The sequence below is a fragment of the Antennarius striatus genome, chromosome 17, assembly GCF_040054535.1.
Source record: "Antennarius striatus isolate MH-2024 chromosome 17, ASM4005453v1, whole genome shotgun sequence".
NCBI lineage: Eukaryota > Metazoa > Chordata > Actinopteri > Lophiiformes > Antennariidae > Antennarius > Antennarius striatus.
The window spans coordinates 17,585,008-17,605,405 of NC_090792.1; the positions used below are offsets into that span (position 1 = coordinate 17,585,008).

At 42.0% G+C, this 20,398-nt stretch overlaps 2 protein-coding genes across 4 annotated transcripts in view; both read right to left on the minus strand.

Moving 5' to 3' along the window:
- Positions 1-1,358: 1,358 nt before the first annotated feature.
- Positions 1,359-11,266, minus strand: dcaf5 (ddb1 and cul4 associated factor 5). The gene is made up of 9 exons (XM_068338971.1): positions 10,891-11,266; positions 9,775-9,918; positions 9,446-9,482; positions 9,225-9,364; positions 8,384-8,513; positions 6,907-7,120; positions 4,630-4,696; positions 3,582-3,709; positions 1,359-3,242 (listed from the first exon to the last, which is right to left on the minus strand). Exons 1-9 carry the CDS (start codon positions 11,096-11,098, stop codon positions 1,953-1,955), a joined length of 2,358 nt encoding a protein of 785 aa, XP_068195072.1. The 5' UTR covers positions 11,099-11,266; the 3' UTR covers positions 1,359-1,952.
- Positions 11,267-12,159: 893 nt separating this feature from the next.
- The window catches only part of pacs2 (phosphofurin acidic cluster sorting protein 2), a 36,209-nt gene continuing 27,970 nt past the window's right edge, over positions 12,160-20,398 (minus strand). For 2 of the 3 annotated variants that reach the window (XM_068338968.1, XM_068338967.1), the window contains exons 18-25: positions 20,257-20,365; positions 19,789-19,821; positions 17,246-17,288; positions 17,029-17,071; positions 16,754-16,889; positions 15,643-15,863; positions 15,367-15,480; positions 12,160-15,015 (exon numbers count right to left, since the gene is read on the minus strand). In XM_068338968.1, coding sequence (XP_068195069.1) covers positions 14,897-15,015; positions 15,367-15,480; positions 15,643-15,863; positions 16,754-16,889; positions 17,029-17,071; positions 17,246-17,288; positions 19,789-19,821; positions 20,257-20,365 — 818 coding nt within the window. In that variant the 3' untranslated portion in view covers positions 12,160-14,896. The remainder of the gene's footprint in view (positions 15,016-15,366; positions 15,481-15,642; positions 15,864-16,753; positions 16,890-17,028; positions 17,072-17,245; positions 17,289-19,788; positions 19,822-20,256; positions 20,366-20,398) is intronic. The other variant, XM_068338969.1, reaches the window with a different exon arrangement.

Genomic DNA, 20,398 nt, shown 5'->3' on the forward strand with positions numbered 1-20,398 from the left:
AGTAGGGCGTGTTTGATTTTGCTCACTCTGGTGATTAATTTTCACATCCGGTGTATTTAAAGTGGCCTGATGATGTCATGGTGGAACCGTGAGCTAGCAACTGGTTTTCACATTCAGGCGACAACAGAGGATGAGATCAACCATCGCAGCAGCGATCGACACTAGTTGTCGACACGTTCTCCACACACACTCGTAAAATGTCACACCAGATGTGAACACGGCTACGTCGTATGTAGCGCCACTGTTTGTTTGCTCCCTGTGTGTAAACACGAGCAGCGTAGAGACGGCTCTTCCTCCCAACAAAGTTGCACAATCCTTATTAAATAGGGGTAGAACGAGACGGTTGACTTTCAGATCATTGTTTTTCTGTACAGCCCACAATCATCTGAAAATAATCTATCGAAACAGATCCGACGGATGGATTGACTTTATGAAAGCCAAAGGGAATATGCATTTTGATGGGAATTTGGACTCAAAAACCTGTATTGGAAATCTGTTGCATAAATATCAGTGGAAGAGATCAACAAAATGTGATCTACCAGAAAGTTCTGTTACAGTAGAACCTCGTTCAGACGGGAGCTGAAACAAATTCTCTTCCTCTTGTGATCTAGGCACATGCCAGCGTTCCGCAATGTCAAGTCGTGTGACGTACAGTCAGTCGTGTCCTGTGTTTGCTCTCAAAAATAACAAACTACCTGTTGATTCTGCTCGTTTCAATCCTCTGGGTTGAACATGTTACTACAACATCCCAGCTGTCTTGTTTCCATGCCGTTACCGCCTCCACACGCAACACAGAGGTGGAACAAACCAACACCCTGCTACACCTTCATTGCATTGCAATAAAAACCATTGTTGGGTAGACTATAGGCGCACCAGGCCCAAAATAAACAGTTTGGAATGAGCTGTCGCCGCTTCACCAACAAGCTCCCTTTGAGTTCAGACGCTGCAGAAAGGAGTTATGCACAAAAATGGTGTAAAGATAATATTTTCTAATCAATTTTGGGGCGTTTTTAAAAAGTGGATTTGTGCAGTAAGATATTTTATGTTTGTTTTCAGTTGTTTTAAAACACATCTTCAGCTGTTTGGCAGAATTAAATTCAATCTTTTGCTCCAGAAACATTCCATCTGCATGAACTGTTCCTTTAAACTCTTTGTACTATCTGAGTCAACCGTCTCAGCTCTCCGTCAGGTCCAGGTTTTATTTAGCCTAGCAGCTGCTAATAAATGATTTAGCTTGTGGTTCAGTGAATACAATATCCACATCTGGCTGCAGCCAGATTTTTTTTCAGCAGGAGGCGTCGAGGAAAACAAAAAACACCCACCAATCAAAACTTGAAAGAAGTGACGGGAGTGTTCACTGGAGAACAAATTATTTTTTAATTGCAGAAAACAAAAAAAGGGAGCGCTGGCTGGTAATGGCACCCAGGGGCCGGAGACACTGACAGAATCAATTCAAACTCACAGCTGAAACAAACGGGGGCCCCTTCGGATTTCTAAGGAGACGCTCCTGAAGCAGTCGCAGTCAATGAAAATCAGATTTACGCTCGGCGTGAAACTTGGGAATTTTACAATGCTGCAAAGCTTTTGTCCTCCATCAGACCTTTTTTTTTTTTTCTCCCCCCCATCATGACTGGAGGAGTCGAAGAGAAAGAAACACTGATGTGCATGAAAATAAAACTATCGACAAGATTTTCGCTTCTGTTGCACAGTTTGTTTGTTTTTTCCAACTTTTAACGTCACCTGCGGTTTGACCTCGGTCGACCTCGTCTAATTTGATCAGAAACAACAAAAATTGTAACCACGGTCTCTGTTTGTTTTTTCGTTTCGTGAGTTGCGATGATTACAAGACGCAAAAATGGGGGGTAAAAAAAAGCCAATTTGTACAAACCCATACCAAACCCCCCCCCCACTTTCCTAAATGTAGTGCGATGAAGGTGAGAACGAGCCGTTCACTATGTTTTTAACTTCTTTTCCGAGGAGCCGGACTCGCCCTCCTCCGACCCGACGTGAGTCCGTTTCTGCGCCGCGCCCTTTTCGCTCTGCGACCTCCTGTCTTCCACGCCAGTCTCTTCCTCCGAATCTGAGGCGAGGAGGTTCTCACTCAGACACGGGGTCACAGTCCGGTGCCGGCCGTTCACCCCTCGGCCCCGCTGGGAGTCTAACGCCCCCGAGCTGCTGTGGGCGTCTCCGCTGTCGGAGCTGTCCGAAGCGGCTCCGTCTCCAGTCCTGCCTTCGACCGGCGGAGACGCGACGGGACGTCGATCCGTCTCAGTCCTGTCGCTCCGATCCTCGTCGTCGTCGTGGTTCTCGGGGGACATTTCCGGGCTCAAACACACAAAGTCAGAAGGGCTCAGACACTTCTCCTCGTCTCTGCAGCCCGGCTTGATTTGGAGAGAGTTTTGTCCCTCGCCCGACGAGGAGGAAGACAGATCGTCAATGAGTATCGACGGGTAGCTGCAGGAGTCGATGGCTGAGAAGAGAGCCTGGACCGACTCGGGTCGATCCCCGGCTCTGGAGACCACGTGCATGCGTCGTCTCCTCATGACGTTGCGCCGCCTCACCGCGCTTCGACGCTCCTCGTCGTCGCTGCTGGAGCTGGAAGTGGAAGTGGAGGAGCTGGACGCTCCGGCGGGAAGGGAGGGAGAGGAAGTGGGGCTGGACAGCGTGGAGTTGTCCCTGGGGCTGGGGGAACGAGGCCGCGGCATCGGGTCGAGCCAAAACTCGCTGGAGTCCGAGTCCTCGTTGACCAGGAAGCCAGACTGATTCCGCTGATGTCTCCCCCGTCTCCTGGGCGGCCCCTCCGTCTCGGCCCCGGCCGGTTCTTCCCCTCCTGAGGCGTCCGGTCCGGCCAGAGAGGACGACGTCGAGTTGTCGGAGTCGCTGTGGTGACCGACAGCTGACGCAGCGGCGGCAGCTGCGGCGGCAGCAACGGCGGACGCCATTGGCGTGGCCCGAGTGGTGCGGCGTCCTCGGGCGTGAAGCTGCATGATGGCCTCCTCGCTGAGGTCGCTGTCAGAGTCGGAGCTCCAGCCCTCGATCTCCCGACGCACCAGCGAGTCGAAGAACGCCATCATGCGCGGATCCTCCTGGATGGACTGGCTGACGTAGTCGTGGGACAGGCCGCTGCCGCTGTTCAGCACCAGGCTGATGTACTCCTCGTGGGTGTAGAGGCTGCGTGATTTGTCCTCCACGCGACCCTCAAGGTCACCGAGGCTGTCGGGCTGCTGGTAGGGACTCCAGACCTGAGATGGATGGACGGACAGCAGAGGCAGGGGAGATGGAAGGAAAAGAAAAGCAGACGGTTCACGGTTATCGATAACTGGACCGATCGCCTCTCAACCTCTACAGTAAAATTTGAAAATTCAGAATCTTGTATCCATGAAGAAGTGTCTGAACTTCCCCTTTGAGCTCCACATCCACACTCTACCGCACATGGGTCAGACTAAAAGCCCGGGGGCCAAATGTGGCCCCCGGGTTATAATTCAGTTATTCATCATTCAGGAGTTACATTTATTTTACATCACATTTCATTTAGTTACATTTATGAGTTACATCTGGCCCTTTGAGGTCCTTCTACTGACCTTGATGACTTTCTCCACGCCCGAGGAGCAGATCATGTAGGTGTGAGGGTTGAAGCGAACCTGGTTCACGATGGAACGGTGACCTTTTAGGACCATGAAGGCACCGTTCACCACACGACCAGGACCTCCTGGAAAAAAAGGAAGAACATGACGCGATGAGAAAAGACCGATTCAATCCAACCCGTTCAGACAGCCGTGATGCTTCTACAGACTCCGGGACAGAAATAGACCCAAACACACGGCAGCAGCGTAATCCTTTTAATTAGTCTGAGCGCATATTTTCAGAATGAGTAACTCCAGTGATAATAAACTCCACAGAAGTGTCAGGTGGTGCGACAGACCGACAAACATTCATGGATTGTTGCATTTTTGGGATTTTTTTTTCTTTTCCTCAGGCTAATTAGATTTGAGTTCAGCAGGAGGATATGTGGAGCATTTACTCCAAATGTCTCTGCTTTAACTTTATTTTAACGGTTATTTTGGTCGAGTGGAAAGAAGAGATTAAATCTCTATTGTAGACTCGAAGCTGACCAGGTGGCCGCTAGCGCGTTTAGCTTAGATGCTAAAGCCAGGATTTTATTTTATTAAAAAAAAAAAAAGTTTAAAACGCTCTTGTTTTGTTGTGTCGCACCAGATAAGTTTTTTTTAATCGGTCGACTTAACAGATGATTATATAATGAGACGGATGCTGACATCCGATCGACACTCCTGCCTGGAGGCTTTATTGTGACCAGATGATCCGACGGCCGGACCCACGTTTGGAAATGTCATCATCCTTTCCGGAAACTCGATGATTGGGTTGTTTTGTCTTCACGGACGCCAAAGAAACCTTTCAGCATGCAGGACGACACCGACGCGTCCTTCAAACTATTTATAATCTGACATCAAATTACAGCCTTGAATTCCTGATGAGCGCAGCAAACTTCAACCAAACTTTCAAAATAAAACAGGCATAGTTAGCAGAGCACAGAAGGAAATAAACCACTATTTGTCGTACGAAGAAATCTCAAATCTGCGGCGTGGACGTCAGGTCGGATCGATAACTCACCTGCTTCCGGATCCTTGGGGATTTTCCACATGTAGAGGTTGAAGTCGTCCGACCCAGACAGGATGTACTGAGTGAGAAAAACAGGAATGTTTCCAGATTTAATGACACGTTCCATTTCGATCACGGGGGGGGGGGGATATGTTTATACACTGAGACAGAGGTAAACCCTGGGGGAGTCAGTATTTGGCATGAAATCACCAGATGTTATCTCAGAGTTTTGTCTATCCTGTGGATCCGACACGACCCTAACAGCTCCTGCTCCACATCCGAGCCGTTATTAGATTCTGACCAGATGTTTCCACTTAAACCTGTTGGTTGGGGTACATTTGGCCGGTGGTGGGTACGTTTAGTTCTTGTATATACACACCATATATTTTAAATTAAATAAACCAGACAGTTTTCGTCCACCGACCCCCACGCTGACGGAAAGTCAAGGCGAGTGTTTCCATCGACAAAACGTTTCTGGGTCGGCGCTGCAGGATTCTCCCAAAACAACTGATGGGAATTTGTTAGGTGAAGACAAATAGAAACACACTTATTCCAGATAAATAGTTCCGTCTAGACCTGCCCTTTTTTGGAACGTGCCTTGTGATAAATAAAACTGACTTGCATTTTAATTTGTGGGTAAACTGCTCTCTTCAGAATATTACTGATGTTTTCTTTGGCAGCTGCTTACTGGACATGTTTGTGAGTATTTATTCTACAGTCACAAACGCTTGTGTTTCATTTACAAAGTCTGCATCGCCTCATCTCAACATCTGGAGGCACATATTTGCAAAAAAATAAAATAAAAATTGAGGTTTATTTTTAGGCATGGTCATGTGCTGCTTCTGGCGACTTGAATTAGTTTTGTGTCGTTTTATCTGTCGATGACTTGAACAAATGTCTTTAATTTCCTTCTGTAAATATTCTGCTGATCCATTTGTCTCTTTAAGCTGCTTCTGGGATTCGTTCAAGAATGTTTTCCAGAATGTCAAAGCCTGGCTGGTCTTTTCAAGTTCAGTACGTTAATTCTTTCTGGCTTGGTTGAGGTAAAAAATATATATATATATACATATATATATATATATCAAAGGCTGGATCCAGGAATCCTTTAGACACAGATTGGGAGTCGTCGGATCCGGGGCACATGAACGCAGCCTGAACTGGACACCTGCACGCTCCACCTCCGCCTCCCAGAGGACACGTCAAGCAGGAATGTCACACCTCTGAATCCCTCCCTTTCCTTTCCACCAGTTTTCTTACACCTCTACGTCTCTGCTTTCACACAGTTCTGACTAAATGTTCTGTCGTATCTGGATCCGAGTCTATATTAGGACATTAGAGTGGAGGAAATCATCCAGTTAAATGTTCAGGGATGGCAATGGGAAAATATTTTTTCAGCTGAACGTTGAACCAATGATGGAGGGGCTGAATGCTAAGAAGGCATCCGAGTAGACTTCATCCCTCTCTGCAGTTCAGGAATTGTTTTCTAGCTTTAGTTTATATTCATATTTACAGTTCATAATTGGTACTTCTAGTTTGGTAACTTCCTCTTCTTTGCCGCTGATTCTGAAATAATAGGATATATTTTAGAGATAATTTTAGATTGGAAGAAAACATAAGATTTAATACAACTGCCATAGCCACGAAATAGCAGCATGCTAACATCAGTTGTTTTAGCTAATGACTTTCAATTGTTTTTTCTTGAAAACTTAAACTGTTTTTGATTTGCGTTTTTTTTTTTTTCCTTCAGTTGCAGTGAAATAACAATTTGAATGATTCCTCCTGTTTTAGCAACTTACAAACAGCAGTATGACATTTTCCCAGCCTTGACGTTTCCCATCCCGAGTGTGACATGACAGGAAATATCTATTAATTTGTCTTTCTGAGGATATTCAGCATCGGCGGTTTCCATTAATTGTTTTCAAACATAAACAAACATTTGACAGGAATTTCTCCCACTTGTCTGAGACGCACATCCGATAAACATCGAGCCGCTCCACTGATCATTTTAAGCCTCCGTGGGCTCGGCTGACTCGAGGATAACGTTAACACAATACACATGGCTTCAGGATGATGTCATGTCTGAGGCGGACCAACGGGAGGACGGACGGGTGAGAACAGGCGCTTCTGGTGTTCCTCCAACACTCAAAAGGGAACTAAAGTGTTCTATTTATAATCATTCTGATCCCACATGTTTCTCATATTTCTTTGAAACTCAGATCTGCTCACCGTTTCATATCACTTCTATATTCTCCATCTTGAAGTCAGTATTTTTGTGCGATGATCACCAACCTGGTCTTTGTCCCCGGCGAAGCAGCAGCTCTTCATGGTGCAGGAGTTGAAGTATCCCTGGTTGTCAAACTGGAAGCTGGGCAGACGGGAGTGCAGCTCGTAGAGGACGGGCGGCAGGCGGCGGCGCAGCGCCAGCAGCTGAGTGCCGGTGCTGTTGAAGCGAACGCTCATGGCGCTCTGCAAGGACATGCTGCCCCCGTACCGCAGCAACGAGCTGAGAGAGAAGGGAGGAATCTATTTAACATGTAGTTCATTTTCACTGTACGTTCTTAGCCAAGAACATGAACACACACCCTATTGATGAAGACGTTGCATGAGCTCAAACACATTTTCATGCGCCGCTAGACAAGATCAATGCACGTTTACTTCCTGTGTCTGCCTTGAGTTTAGTTGCTAGAAGGAAGTCAGGTTGGGCACACACAACAAAAAGATCTCAGGTGAGGATTATCTCATCAATTAGAAATGTACACATCCCCAATCTTCCTCAGATCTGTTGCATCTTCACACCTTAGCTCAGAGGCTACAGTGAAGATTATCGCTCAAAACGTGTACACAATGTTCTGCTTTTTTTTTTTTTTTTTTTTTATTATTATATCAGGTTGTGCAATTAGGGCTTCTGGAGACTATTTTATGACTAGTCCTCTCCATATTTGAACCACTCTTGAGCACACTGTTCCTCATATTTATAGTTAAATGAAAACAACAAAAAAGGGTATTTCTGTAAATAAACCCACACTGCAGAGAGGCAGTGCCAGCTGTGCAGCAGCAGAAGTGACTCAGTATTTACTTTTATTGGAAGTGTTGTCATTTGTGTATTAATAAACTGAGCACACACTCAGAATATCAGAGTCGTTCGGTTTTCACACCGAGATGCTTCCACGCTTGGCAAACTGACAGCGATATTTACGTGAAAAGGAAAGCAATACTAGCATCTGGTGGACATAAGTAGGTACTACAGGCACTGATTGCACAAACCCGTAAAACACGACAATCCTTTTAGTCTGTATGTTAAATGCTTTTATATTTTATGATATTGAATTGCTTTAGTCAAATTTCTTATTTGAATACGTATTTTCCTCTCATGAGTAAAGATGTGACGGCTGTTCTTTCTAATGTTCACCTCACCTAATTAATAAACAAACATCACAAACTGCAACAGAGGAGTTTGCAATATTTCCATGTCTGAGCCGTAAGTGTCACTATTAATCACACTTCAGGAGTTTTTGCCACTCATGGTTTCCTTAGGTGAAATAAATTCAAAGCAGAAAAGCGACTCTGTTGCTTTACGATTGCACAACCTCTCTTTAGAGATCAAAGCCACCATAATGGGCTGTTACATCATTTCGATTTTTCCAAGAGGCGACGTTAAGGCTGTAGTTCCTGCCTTTTGCCTTCTCGCGCAATTTGTTTAAGAGCCGAACATTTTGATTTGCCTTTGAACAGCTGAATAAAGTTGAGTGGTGGAAATACGTCTCACCTCCGTGGTTTGCGGATGTCCCATAACCCCACTCCCTCCTTGGAGTTGGCGGTGGCGATCAGCCGGGGCTCCACGGGGTTAAACATCACACTGTGGAAGGCTGATGGGTAACTGGCCAGACAGAACGGCTCTGTGGAAACAGAGTCAATGAAATATTACTGATTGTTATCAAAGTTTCATCACCAGATAAAACACTCAACTCAGCAGCCACTCCCACTAAGCCCATATATGGGCGTGTGGTCGAACCACAAACCATTAGAACACATCTTTTTTTTTTTTATTTAAGCCACAACTGAAGTTAAATTAGTTTCCTCTGAACCCAAATGTCAAAACAATAAACATGATTTGTCTTAGTGTCACTAATGCAAATGTGGCAGTCGCTGGATCAGTTTTGTCGTGTTATCATAGTGACATCATCATAACAGTTGCTACATGAGGGCATAACGATCTCCACTGTTACAACGAGCTTATATTTTAAAGTATTTTCACATTTTTATACAATCAAATGTATAATACAATGTATTATTAGGTCAACCTGGTCACAAGGACGGCTTCTAAAATAGAAGGATGCAGACATCATGCAAGATGAGCCATTGAGTTTAAAAGCTATAAACAAATCCTGTCATGAAGTTCCCTTTTCAGACACATTTACTAATGCTCTGTTTATTTAAACAGTCTGAACGGTTATTAATCATAAGGATTCATTTTAATGGAGTAAAGCAAACAAAGACTTAATCCACATGTCATATGCAGCACGTCTGCATGCCTTCTATCTTTAAACCGGAATTTAGTTTCAAAATCACAGACCAATGAGCTCGACAGGAAGCCACGCGACGCCTACCTGCGTTCGGTGGCTCACGGGTGTCCCAGATCAGCACACGTCCGTCGTCGGACGAGCTGGCGAACACGTTGTCATTGACCGGGCTGACAGACAAACTGTACACAGCATCGATGTGCAGGAACACGTTAAGAGTTTCTCGTCTGTAGGAACAAATAAGACATAAATGCAGTATTCGAGTACACCGACGCTGCATAAAGAAAACTCTTTGCTATCTTACCCACCTCTCAACGTCATGCAGAATCACCTGTTCATCATTTCCTGGAAGACAGTAAATAGACAGAATGAGTTTCTGATTTTTATTGTAATCTGCAAATCTTTTAATCTGGAAACCACAGCATATATATACTGGAATACACAAATACATAAAATACATAAAATTAAGATCACTTTAGTTCATGGTTACTAAATTATTTCATATTTTAATTCTTTTTTTTTTCTATAAAAAGTTACTTTCCTCAGGGTATCACAGAACCAGATCTAAAGACTCAATAATGTCTAGGAAAGAGTGTAGACCTCATGACATCATGGATCAGGTTGAGTTTGTTCCTACCACCAGAGAAGACTTTCTTGTTGGTGCTGTCGAAGGCCAGACAGAAGATGTTGGAAAGGTGCTCTCCCTTCAGCTTCACAGGCTTGGACCGAGCATGGATGGCTTTCTCCATGTGCCAGAGGAGAACTCGGCGGTCGTCTCCTCCTGAAAAGAAGACAACAGTTGTTGACACCATGAACTTACAGTCTCAGAATCATCTAAAGTGGACGTTCCCAAAACGTTTCCCCTTAACTTTAACTAATATTTACAAAGAAGTGGGGTAAAAGCAAGTGGCAAAACCTTTCAGTAATTAATGACTATTTAGAACTCCAATGAAAAATCAGGATCTATACATAAAAAAATACTTTAAAAAAAACCTAATGTTTCAGTGAATCCTCCAATCATTCTATTCATTCAGCCTCAATGTGATGCTTTGCTGTTTTGACTGTAATAACAGAGTAAACTGAGCATCTGTATTTAGGATTACAGGCTAGACAAAACAAGACTGACGATGTCATCCCTATTATAAATGACACAACTGTGTATTTCATACAATCCGTGATGACTGATTACTTAATTATCATTTTAAAAAACATACCTTCCTGATGAAGTGGAGTGACACTAGCATTCTGGAGTTAGCCACAGCGCAAAGTTAACATCTTCATCAAGCTAGGTTGTTAAGCTAGGCCACATAATGTTTTAACGAACTCATAAATGACGTTGTTATTTCAGGAGGTGGTCATAATTATAGAGGACATTTTGATATCAGCATAATTCTGTGGGCCATGGTGATTATCTTATAACCTGTCATACGGAACAAGTCGGGTTTTTCTGCTCTCTGTTACGCCTGTTAGGTGATTTGACGTTAGCTAGCAAGAAATGTAAATGCTAATAGGCGATTTTACAAATCCCACTATGGCAAAGCCAAGACCCGCCCTCCTCTAAATCTGATTGGTTTAAATGATTTTCCTCGCCGTACAAACAAAGTTAAGACAACGCATCCCAGCCAATCGGAAGAAGAGTGGCGCGGGTCACGTCTTCTCCGTAGTATTTCTAACTGTCTGTTTAGCTAGTTAGCGTTAGCATGCTAACATGAGAACTGTCTTAGCCAGGTCAATGGGGGATTGGTCAACTTACCAGAAACTAGCCATTCCCCGCCGTTGTTGGAGAACTCAATGGCGTTGACGCAGCCGAAATGTCCGAGCATGTCCTTCTTGAAGAGGCTGGTGCAGCCGGCCAGCCTGCGTCTCTGGAATTCCTCCTTCATGAGCGGATGCCCAGTCAGTTCTCTGCGGGACAGAAAGCCCACGGAGGAGCGCATACCGCAGCCCTTCAGCTCCTTCATTTTCTCCACGCAGGAATTAGACGTCTCCTTTCGGCGTGTGCTGGCGCTCCTGTGTCGACGCGGGGCTTCCCGGCTGGGTCTACATGCTGGTGGACACCCCGACTGGCTGATGTCGACGTTGTTTAGTGGCTCCCCTGTCTGCTCGGTAGTCCCAGCAGCAGCTTCCTGCTCCGGTGACGGAGGATCTCTCTCTCTCTCTCTCTCTCTCTCTCCCCCTGGCTGTCAGTCAGCATCATCTCCCGGGGCTCCGCTCTTATCTCCAGCCGGAGGCGCCATCCACCTCCTGCAACAAGTCGATTCTACTTCATGCTCTTGTTCCAATCACAGTATTTTCCGCACTATAAGGCGCGCCCCAAAGCCTTTAATCTTCCCATAAACCGACGGTGCGCCTTATAATTCGGTGCGCCTTATATGTGTGGAAAAGGGTTTTATAATAAGACGTTTGTTGAAGGTGCGCCTTATAATCCAGTGTGGAAAATACTGTAAATTTCAAATAAGATATTGTAATTTTTACTTCCCTGCATTTTTAAGTGATAGACTAGTTCATGTATATATTAAAATCATTTGCACAAAATAGGGCATCCAATAGAAGAATTCCCCTTTTACTACTAAAAGTTGCATTTAGTTAAGTTAACCCTCAACCAAAGCTACAGAAAGTCATTATTAACCACCAGATAGACAAAAATGGGAAGAAGAAAAAAAAAAAAGTTCTGTCCAGAATGTTTAAGAAATGTAAAAATATTTTCATTACACAGATCCATTTCTTCGTTCCCTCCAGGTTTCACTAGTAATTTATGTGTAATTAATTATCTGTCTATCTAAAGAAATAAACTAGTGCCATCAAAAACAAATTAATTCCTTGATGGAGGTAATAATTATTATATTATTATATTAGTTTACTAGTTCTTAAAGAAAAGCTTAATTTCCAAAATCAACAATGGTGGTTATTCTCTTGGACCAAATGCAAGTGAAGACAAATTTAACATCTGACTGAGCAGCGATAGCTACTATTTGATCTTCATTCAAGTCTGTGATCAGATAAAATGAAACACACATTTTAGTATGAGTAGTAGTTTTATTACTCCAAGTTTTAGGGAATAACAGTGGTAGTATTCAGGGAACATTCAGTTTTAACAAGCCTTTCTCTGGAACACCATGAAAACAAAACATTTAAACACCGTCTGTACAGAAAAACAAATATATGCAGAAAACAAATGAGCTGTTATCTTCCAATAAGCTTGTCTTAATGTGTTTCAACTGCAAAATCAATGCAATGCGTTGAGATACTCCGTTAACTAACCACAATCAGCACCATGTTAGCCTGGGATGAATGAATCCAAATGATCTGTCAAAATTTAAGCTATTTAGGCACTTATCAAGAACGAGTTACAATAAACTGGTACTAAAACAAACTTCATAAGCAAATTATTTTTTGATTTTAAACAGTCAACAAAGAAGAACAAGGAAAACCTACAGATGGAACTTTTTTTTTTTAACATCACAAACAGAGAACAACCTTAAAGAACATTAACGAAAATCTAATTGTCCGTTGAGGCCTCATACTGAGCATCATTTGATATTACACAGCACAGATTATATACAGGTGCTTACCTTGCTGTGCATAAAAAAACTACACCATGAAAACCACTTTTGTGCTGTTGTTCAGCTCAGATATAAAGACAAACACACATCTGTCCATGTGCCTCTGTGAACCAGACATACCTGCAGGATCCTGTGTATTTATACCTGTCTAATCTACAATGGACAAACATTTAAAAGTGCTTTACATTAAGGTACCTTCAGTACATTCACGTCTACATTGTGAAGTCTTCTATAATACCACACAGGTAACCAGTGAGCTGCAGTCTATGGGTAATCCTTTGGCAAAAGAAACATTTGCGTTCTGCAAAAGATATGGAGTGAGTTCGAGGAGTGTGGGGTTCTAAGACAAATTGTTCTTTCAAAAATAAACACCGATCAACTCTTTGTTTTATATAGAAGAAGCAAAGCTTTAAAAAAAAATTGGGGATATTTTTTTTGTGAATAAAAGTTTCTATTTTCGCCAAATGTTAGATGGAAAGATCAGAACAATCTCTAAAGTGAATCTACAGATAGTAACCATTAGCATAGCTTAGCAGAGACCAGCTAGCTCTTTGCAGGCAGACTTCAACTTCAACCCAACTCAAATCAATTTTTGTACAGATTAAACAAATAGAGTGTCAGTTAGACTGGATTAGATTAACACAAAGGCTGGAAAGAGTGAAAAAGCTCGCCAGTATCAATACAGGTCACATAAAAATAACGTAGATCGGTCAGTGAGCTTTAGCAGCGTTGCTTCCTGTTGATTAGAGGAAGGCTAGCTGTTTGTCTGCAGCTCAACTTCATTTAAAAACTTGTACCTGAGAAGCAGCTAACATGTCTCGGTCCAAATGAGCAAACAAAACCTTTAAATTTTATGTCTGTTATCGCGTTAATTAATGCACCTTTGGGACAGCTCTAGCGTGTGGATCAGCAGCGGGCTAGCTGTTTGCTGGCAGCTAGCGTGGCTAACCAAAACGAATCGTCGACGGGAACTAGTCAGTTTTGTACAGATTACACAACGCAGATATAACGTGTTTATCTTGGTATTTATCTTTACAGACGTCACTATCGATCAAAGAGAGGCTAGCTGTTTGAAAGCAGGTAATTAGCTTAGCTTTGCACAAACTGGAGACGGAGTCAGGACAGTCGTTGGTATTTGAGTACAGAGAGATTAGCGAGGCGCAGTGAGCGTAACAAGAAGTGAAGCTAGCTTGGTTGCAAACCGCCACTCAGCGTAGCTAGCTCAGTAAAGACGCTGAAACTAAGGGAAAGAGCTAGCCGTCAGAAAATGGCGGGAAAAACTTTTTTTTAATTTAAAATAATTGTTTTTGTGGGGGGGGTATATAAACAGATTAATCAGCGAGCTTTAGAGGAGCTGGTAGGTACATTTTCATACGTTTATAAAAAGTTACGCTAATCTAGCGCTGGCTCTAGCTACACATTTACTGAGCAGACATTAGGGTTAACTTGATCTTTTACAAAACTTATCAGGGAAGCAAATTAGCGGAATACCCCTAATATTGATTTAGTCCATAGTAGTATTTCCAAAGAACCCCATTTGTGCTAAACTTTGAAAAGTAGGATTTTAACTGGATTTTCAGAGCAAAAAAAAAAAATTACAGAAAGGTTAACAGACTGAAAACAACAACTACCAGATTATTACTCAGAATGATGATCACATTCTCTTCACATTAGACGTCTATTGCACATTAGATTTCTTCACTGAGAACCTCAGCGACAGCTTACGTTCTTCATCTCCCAGAATTCCTTTCTCGTGTTGGCGACGATCTTCATGTCTTCCATCTCATTCCAAGTCGGCTGCTTTTTTGTTTTTTAAATATTCATTTGATTAAATCGGAGGATGAAAAATGGGAGCTTATACAATATTTTAAATGTTAGAAGTCACTTCTAATTATTATCTTATTAGGTTGTTTCTAAAAAAAACTCTATAAAACATAAGTAGTTTTTTATTTTAAAAAGCCGAGTGAAGAAATATTCCCTTGGCAGCCTTGCTTTGAGAAATGCTTACATAAATAGAAAATTTTAAAAAAAAACAAGCAAAATATTAAGTAATCAGATGCATGAGGTGAAAGCAGGATCTTAAATTAAGACAGCAGGACAGTGTTCATGGGGAAAGTAGGGGGTTAAATGCAGTTGGCACAAGGGAAAGGGAAGAGAGGGGGGCTTGTCCTCAGTGGTTTAGTCTCTTAGGTGCTGCTAGTAAGGGCCTTTTGTGTGTCCAAATATCCCGATGGGGAAGTGCTTGACGTGTGACGACCACTGTGCTGCCAGCTGGAAAAACTTAACATCATTCCACTCGACGCCGTCAATCAGGACTGCAGGGGAGAAAAACAAATATTACTATTTAAGAACGCAGTTACTGTTTAACCGTGTCGTCTCTGAGGGAGAAAAGTCCACATTGCGGGTTTGACAAAGACAGATGAGAGGTATTCGTAGTCTGAAATCCAAATATATTTTAGTTTGATAAAGAAAATGTCAGATTCCCCCCCCCCCCCCCCCCCCAATTTTAACAATCAACAATAAAATCAAGAGAAACCTATAAAAAACTTCCAATATATGTATTGTATTTATGTATTTTCTACAAATTTGCATCATTTTTATCCACTTTGGACCAGTCAGGAGCTAACCATTCTACAGGAGAACCCCGTAGAATGTAGAACTTGTACCTCTCAGCATGGTTTGCTGCTGCTTGGCGGTGCAGATGAGTCGGCTGATGCCCTCGATCACTTGACTCTTTGACTCCAGCTCCTTGTCTTTGCTCTTTTTTGGCAGGAACATGACTGGAAGGAGGGAACAGAGACGAGTGCAGTGAGGAAGTGATGGATTGAGAGTCTCTCTGATTTGAAATTTTTGCTTGTGTGCAACAATCGTCTGCAGAAATGGATTCTAAATATAAGGCATAATTTAGAGGCAAGCTACTCCTTTAATAAAACATGCCTCACCCTTCTTATTCTTCTCCTTGGTCACCACAGTCATGGACATGATGGGCTGGGGGCTCAACTCAGCGCCACCCAGTGGCAGCCGGCTGACCTGCAGCGAGCGGAAATTGCACTTCAAAGTGTTCTTGGAGGAGGAGTCCCGCTTCTCCATGTCCTTCTTCCTTTCCAGAGGAGCCACCCAGTAGTCGACCTGAAGGCCCATCAGCTCAGCCTGACCCACAGAGCTGCAGAAAAAAAAAAAAGAATTTGCAGAGGTGGATAATGTGGACAGAACTTAAAAAATAAAACAAAATTTTGCTTGAAAAGTCACGCTACCAGCTTGATATCATACAATAAATGTTAGCATATATCAACACAGCAAATTATATTATATTATGTTATATTATATACACTTATTATATATATATACACATAAAAGACCCAATAAGAATTTCATAAAGAAAAAGCAAACCAAATACGGCACAATTCAGAGCAAGTGTGCACTATTTGTAATAGGTAATATAATCTGTGTCATAATTTTTTATGTATGATTCACGCTGGTAATGAGATTGTCTCCTTATTGAAAGCAATAATTTTAAGATGCTGTGCCTCAGCATAAAAGTGTACAGCTTCTCTCCTAATGTACAGATGCACTTCCGGTGTTTGGAAACTGGTGCAATTAGGGTCATTAAAACAAAACGGGCCCCTCGGGGATAATAAAGTTTGCCTTGATTAATATTTTTTCTCGTCAAAGATGCGTCTTTTCACCCACCGACCACAAACCCTTCACGTGAAGATGAGTGCGGCTGTTTAAACAGCAGAGCATCAGGTGCATCTTTTAAAGCTTTTAAAGGAAATGGAAGACGACACTCACGTTGTTTTCATCGATGTTACGACCTGAACCACTTCAACCCAGCACATTTCACTTTCAGATTATGCACCATTCAACAAAGGCTAACGTAATTTACACCGCTCACTTTAGATGCTCTAAATAAGTCACAAATTGTCACAAATTTCCCCACTGTGGGACAATAAAGGTCTTTTATTATTATAAGGTCATAATTTTTCATAGATCTTTTATGAGGTCACATTTATTGCTCAGTCTTAGTGAAATAATGCAGTCACCCCATTATACCTGTAGGCACAGAAGCTGGTGTTGACTGAGGGAGAGGGGGGCGGGGTGGGCGATGCTTCTTTTAGCGCAGGTGATATTTGTGGAGGGGTGGATGAGAGCAGCGAGGATCCAAGTGGTGCCGCGTCGTCAGAGTCTCCTAAGAGAGGACAGCAATGCTTCTGTCAAAGGTGTGTGTGTGTGTGTGTGTGTGTGTGTGTGTGTGTGTGTGTGTGTGTGTGTGTGTGTGTGTGTGTTGCACATTAAGGTGCACTGACAAATAGAAAGTTATTGCTTGCCTGATGCTGTAGATGTTTGCTCCACGATACCGACTTTAACCATCTGCGAAATTAAAAATATGTTATAATAATAATAATAATATTAAGTGATTATTACCTATATCTTAACTCCTGGCTGAATATCTTTCTTCAATGATATTCAAACACATGCTGGAGTGTTTTATGCTAGTTAGGTGGGTAAAACCACTAAAACTAGTTTGTTAGAGAAGCGACTTACCCCAATGAAAGGGATGAATTTCTGACATGAGTCCTCATCAGGGCTGTAGCAAGGTAGGTCAGGTCATAAAGGAGGCAGGAAAATACTGATCAAAACTAAGTTATGATGAAAAAGAATTGCACGTGTGATTAAAATGAATCTACGGGGACTAACTTCTACAAGCAAATATCCATAGAAAGAAGTAAAACGAAGTAAAATCTAGTAAGAAGCAGCTTGTAAATTTTCATTTCCAATGTTTCACATCTGGAAATATTTTGTAAAAAAAATTACAACCCAGGTAGAATCAACAGAGCATGCCGTACATGCTTCTGACCTCAAACATCTCTAGAAACCGCAGGTCCATTTTTTTGGAGCTGGAGAAGCAAAACATGCAAGCTAGAGGTTGATTTCCTGACAAAGCCATCCCAGTTAATGCAGAGACAGATCGCTTCTACCGGATCGGAGCTGGAAGAGCATTCAAAAGGCAGCAAGTCCATCAAGCTAAAAGGGAAGTGGATGAGAAGGAAGAGCACCAACCTACATCCAAAAACTCCTGCAGCTCTACCTGTGAGCAGGACTGCAAAGCGACACCTCTATGAACTATTTTCCCGGCAATGACCAGAAAAATAGCCAGAATGGTTCTACAGCTCTACGTTTTCTACGTGTAACGGCATTTTAAGGCGTGAAAGGTTGCTGCTCTTGCCTTGAAGACACCTGCCATCGCCCCCCCAGGGAAGAAACAGAGAGACTATATAGGGTGGGGAGAGGGGGGAGGGGGAGAAGAAGAGAAGACACTCTGCAGAAGGTCAACGTTTGCAAATCAAGTCCACACTTTGTTTTCCAACACATCACTGCTGTGATCAGAGCAGCCAGAGAGAGAAGCCAATGTCTGCCTGGTATGTGAGTGACTTATGGGTAGTGTAGTCTGCATGGATGAGATCTGATTGGCGTCTTGTCTGGGGTGCACCCCGCCTCTCACTGAATGGGATAGGCACCAACAGACCTGCGACCCGCATGGCGGAAAAGCGGTTGAAGACGACAAGATTGTGATAAAAATGGATGGATGGGATTGATCAATACATTAGATAAAATGATTGATTATATGATATCAATCACTGTAGAACTACGCATACTGTTCTACATAACACGCGACACCAACATGACAAAATTAGATTGTGTATTAAAGTATGATAAAATATGATATAGTGCAAATAGCATAATAAAATAAAATTCTTTGCAATTGTTATTAATTTATATTTAATTTAGAACTCCAAATTATTTAATTCTCTGATTATTGATGAAGGCGCCGCCACAAACTATTTATTTTTTATTTTTTTGTACCTTTGTCAAGATTTAGCCAACTGGCTGACCAATTGTAAAGTGACATTTGTGAAATTTTATAAAGTGTTCATGGATGAGCTCATAACTTTTTTGCATTGGATGAAATAAAGATGTAGATTTTTGCATCAGTCTTTACAATTACTTCAAAATTGAGGAACAGCATTTTAACATTTTGTCAACATTAAGAAAAATAAAAAATAGGTCGATCAAAATTAAAGAATACCCAGCATGGAGAAGTAATGACAAGTAAATTCAAATATCTGCTGCACCTGGAGGATAAATACGTAACGGGGGGTAGAGAAACAGCACTGCCCCCCCCCAATATGCAGCTGATTTCATGCAGATTCAGAGTCATTCAAATGATTCCTGGGAACGGTTAGTGAAATCTAGATGAACCGACATCGTTGTTTGTTAATCGTATTTGTTTTACTGATAATGTACCAGTTTCTAACTATGATGGGACGGATAACAGACAGACATGGATGGCCAAAGCCAAACAGCACATGAGGATCATGGACAGGAAATTGCAGGGAGGAGGAAGATGATGAAGACGAAGACAAATCTGAATGATCTCTTGCCACTTTATCAGCACATTTTACCCTCCAAGTCACCCCCCAAATTTATTGGGAGTAAGGATTTTTGCGAGTAAAATGGAGATGTCAAAATTATTTATTATTCATCTAGGTGATGTTAGACTTTTATGGCTAACTTGATAAAATTAAAAATATGATGACAGATATTTCTAATTGACACTTCATCAGATTTTTTTTTTTTATGAGAGAGATACATAAAATATTAATTGGTAATTGAATTTCTTTATGAAATTAAACTATTTTTTTCATTTGAAGAGATTTTGCTTTTAGTTGTCCTTTCTTGCCATCGGTTTATCTTCACATAAACTTTTTCAACATCAACAGAGCGTCTCGGTTGAGTCAAACGGCTCCAAGGTTTACTTCTGAATAAGGCCATGATGAGTGCAGCTTCACTTTGAGAAGTCTCACACTTGTGTAAGCCAGGACTTGAATTATGGAGTTGGATGTTATCTGAGAAATTTATGGTTCAAGCTGTTAATAAAAAGAAGAAGAAAAAAAAAATCTCAGCAGCTGTTAAAGTGACAAGATCCTCCAAAAGGCTGAAAAAGGTTGAAAGGGAAACGGCTGAACGCACAAAAAGCTCATGAATCAACAAGCTACGTAGGAAACCAACTCAATAGACCACAATACCTTACTGCAAAATCAAAATGAAAGCTCTTTTTCCTTTAAAAAGAAAGACAAACAACAAATGGTAAAACATGTTATTCACACACGGCGATGGAAAGACACAACGGACCCCACTTTTCCCGCAAGAACCCCAAAAAGTAAGCCGAACTTTCACATTTCTTTCAAAAGGGGGTTGAAAATATTTGAATCACGGATTTTTTTTAATAATGATGATGTCAACATGATTTTTTCAAAATTAATCAACCATGGTAACAGTTACTGATTAATAAAATATGTAAATATGTCAACCTCCTTTTGAAAAAGAAAAAAAAAACACATCTGGAAGCTTTGGATTAGAAGAATTTGTTAGTAAAAACCTTCCTGAACCCACATCTGAACTTTTATGGCATCGCTCAGAAAATACTTTTTTTTTTTTTTTTAATTCTCGCTGAAATTCATCCTGAAAGCAAACAAATAAATAAATAAAGGCACCTCTTTTGTTTGTAGGTGAGCATGGCCTCCGCGATGGGAAGCTGGTGCGCTCCGTTTGCTCCCACCATGTACTGAGTTACCCTCGACACCACGTCTGGATTCTCCTGGGCTGCGCAGAGAAACAAGAGGTAATTATCTGAAC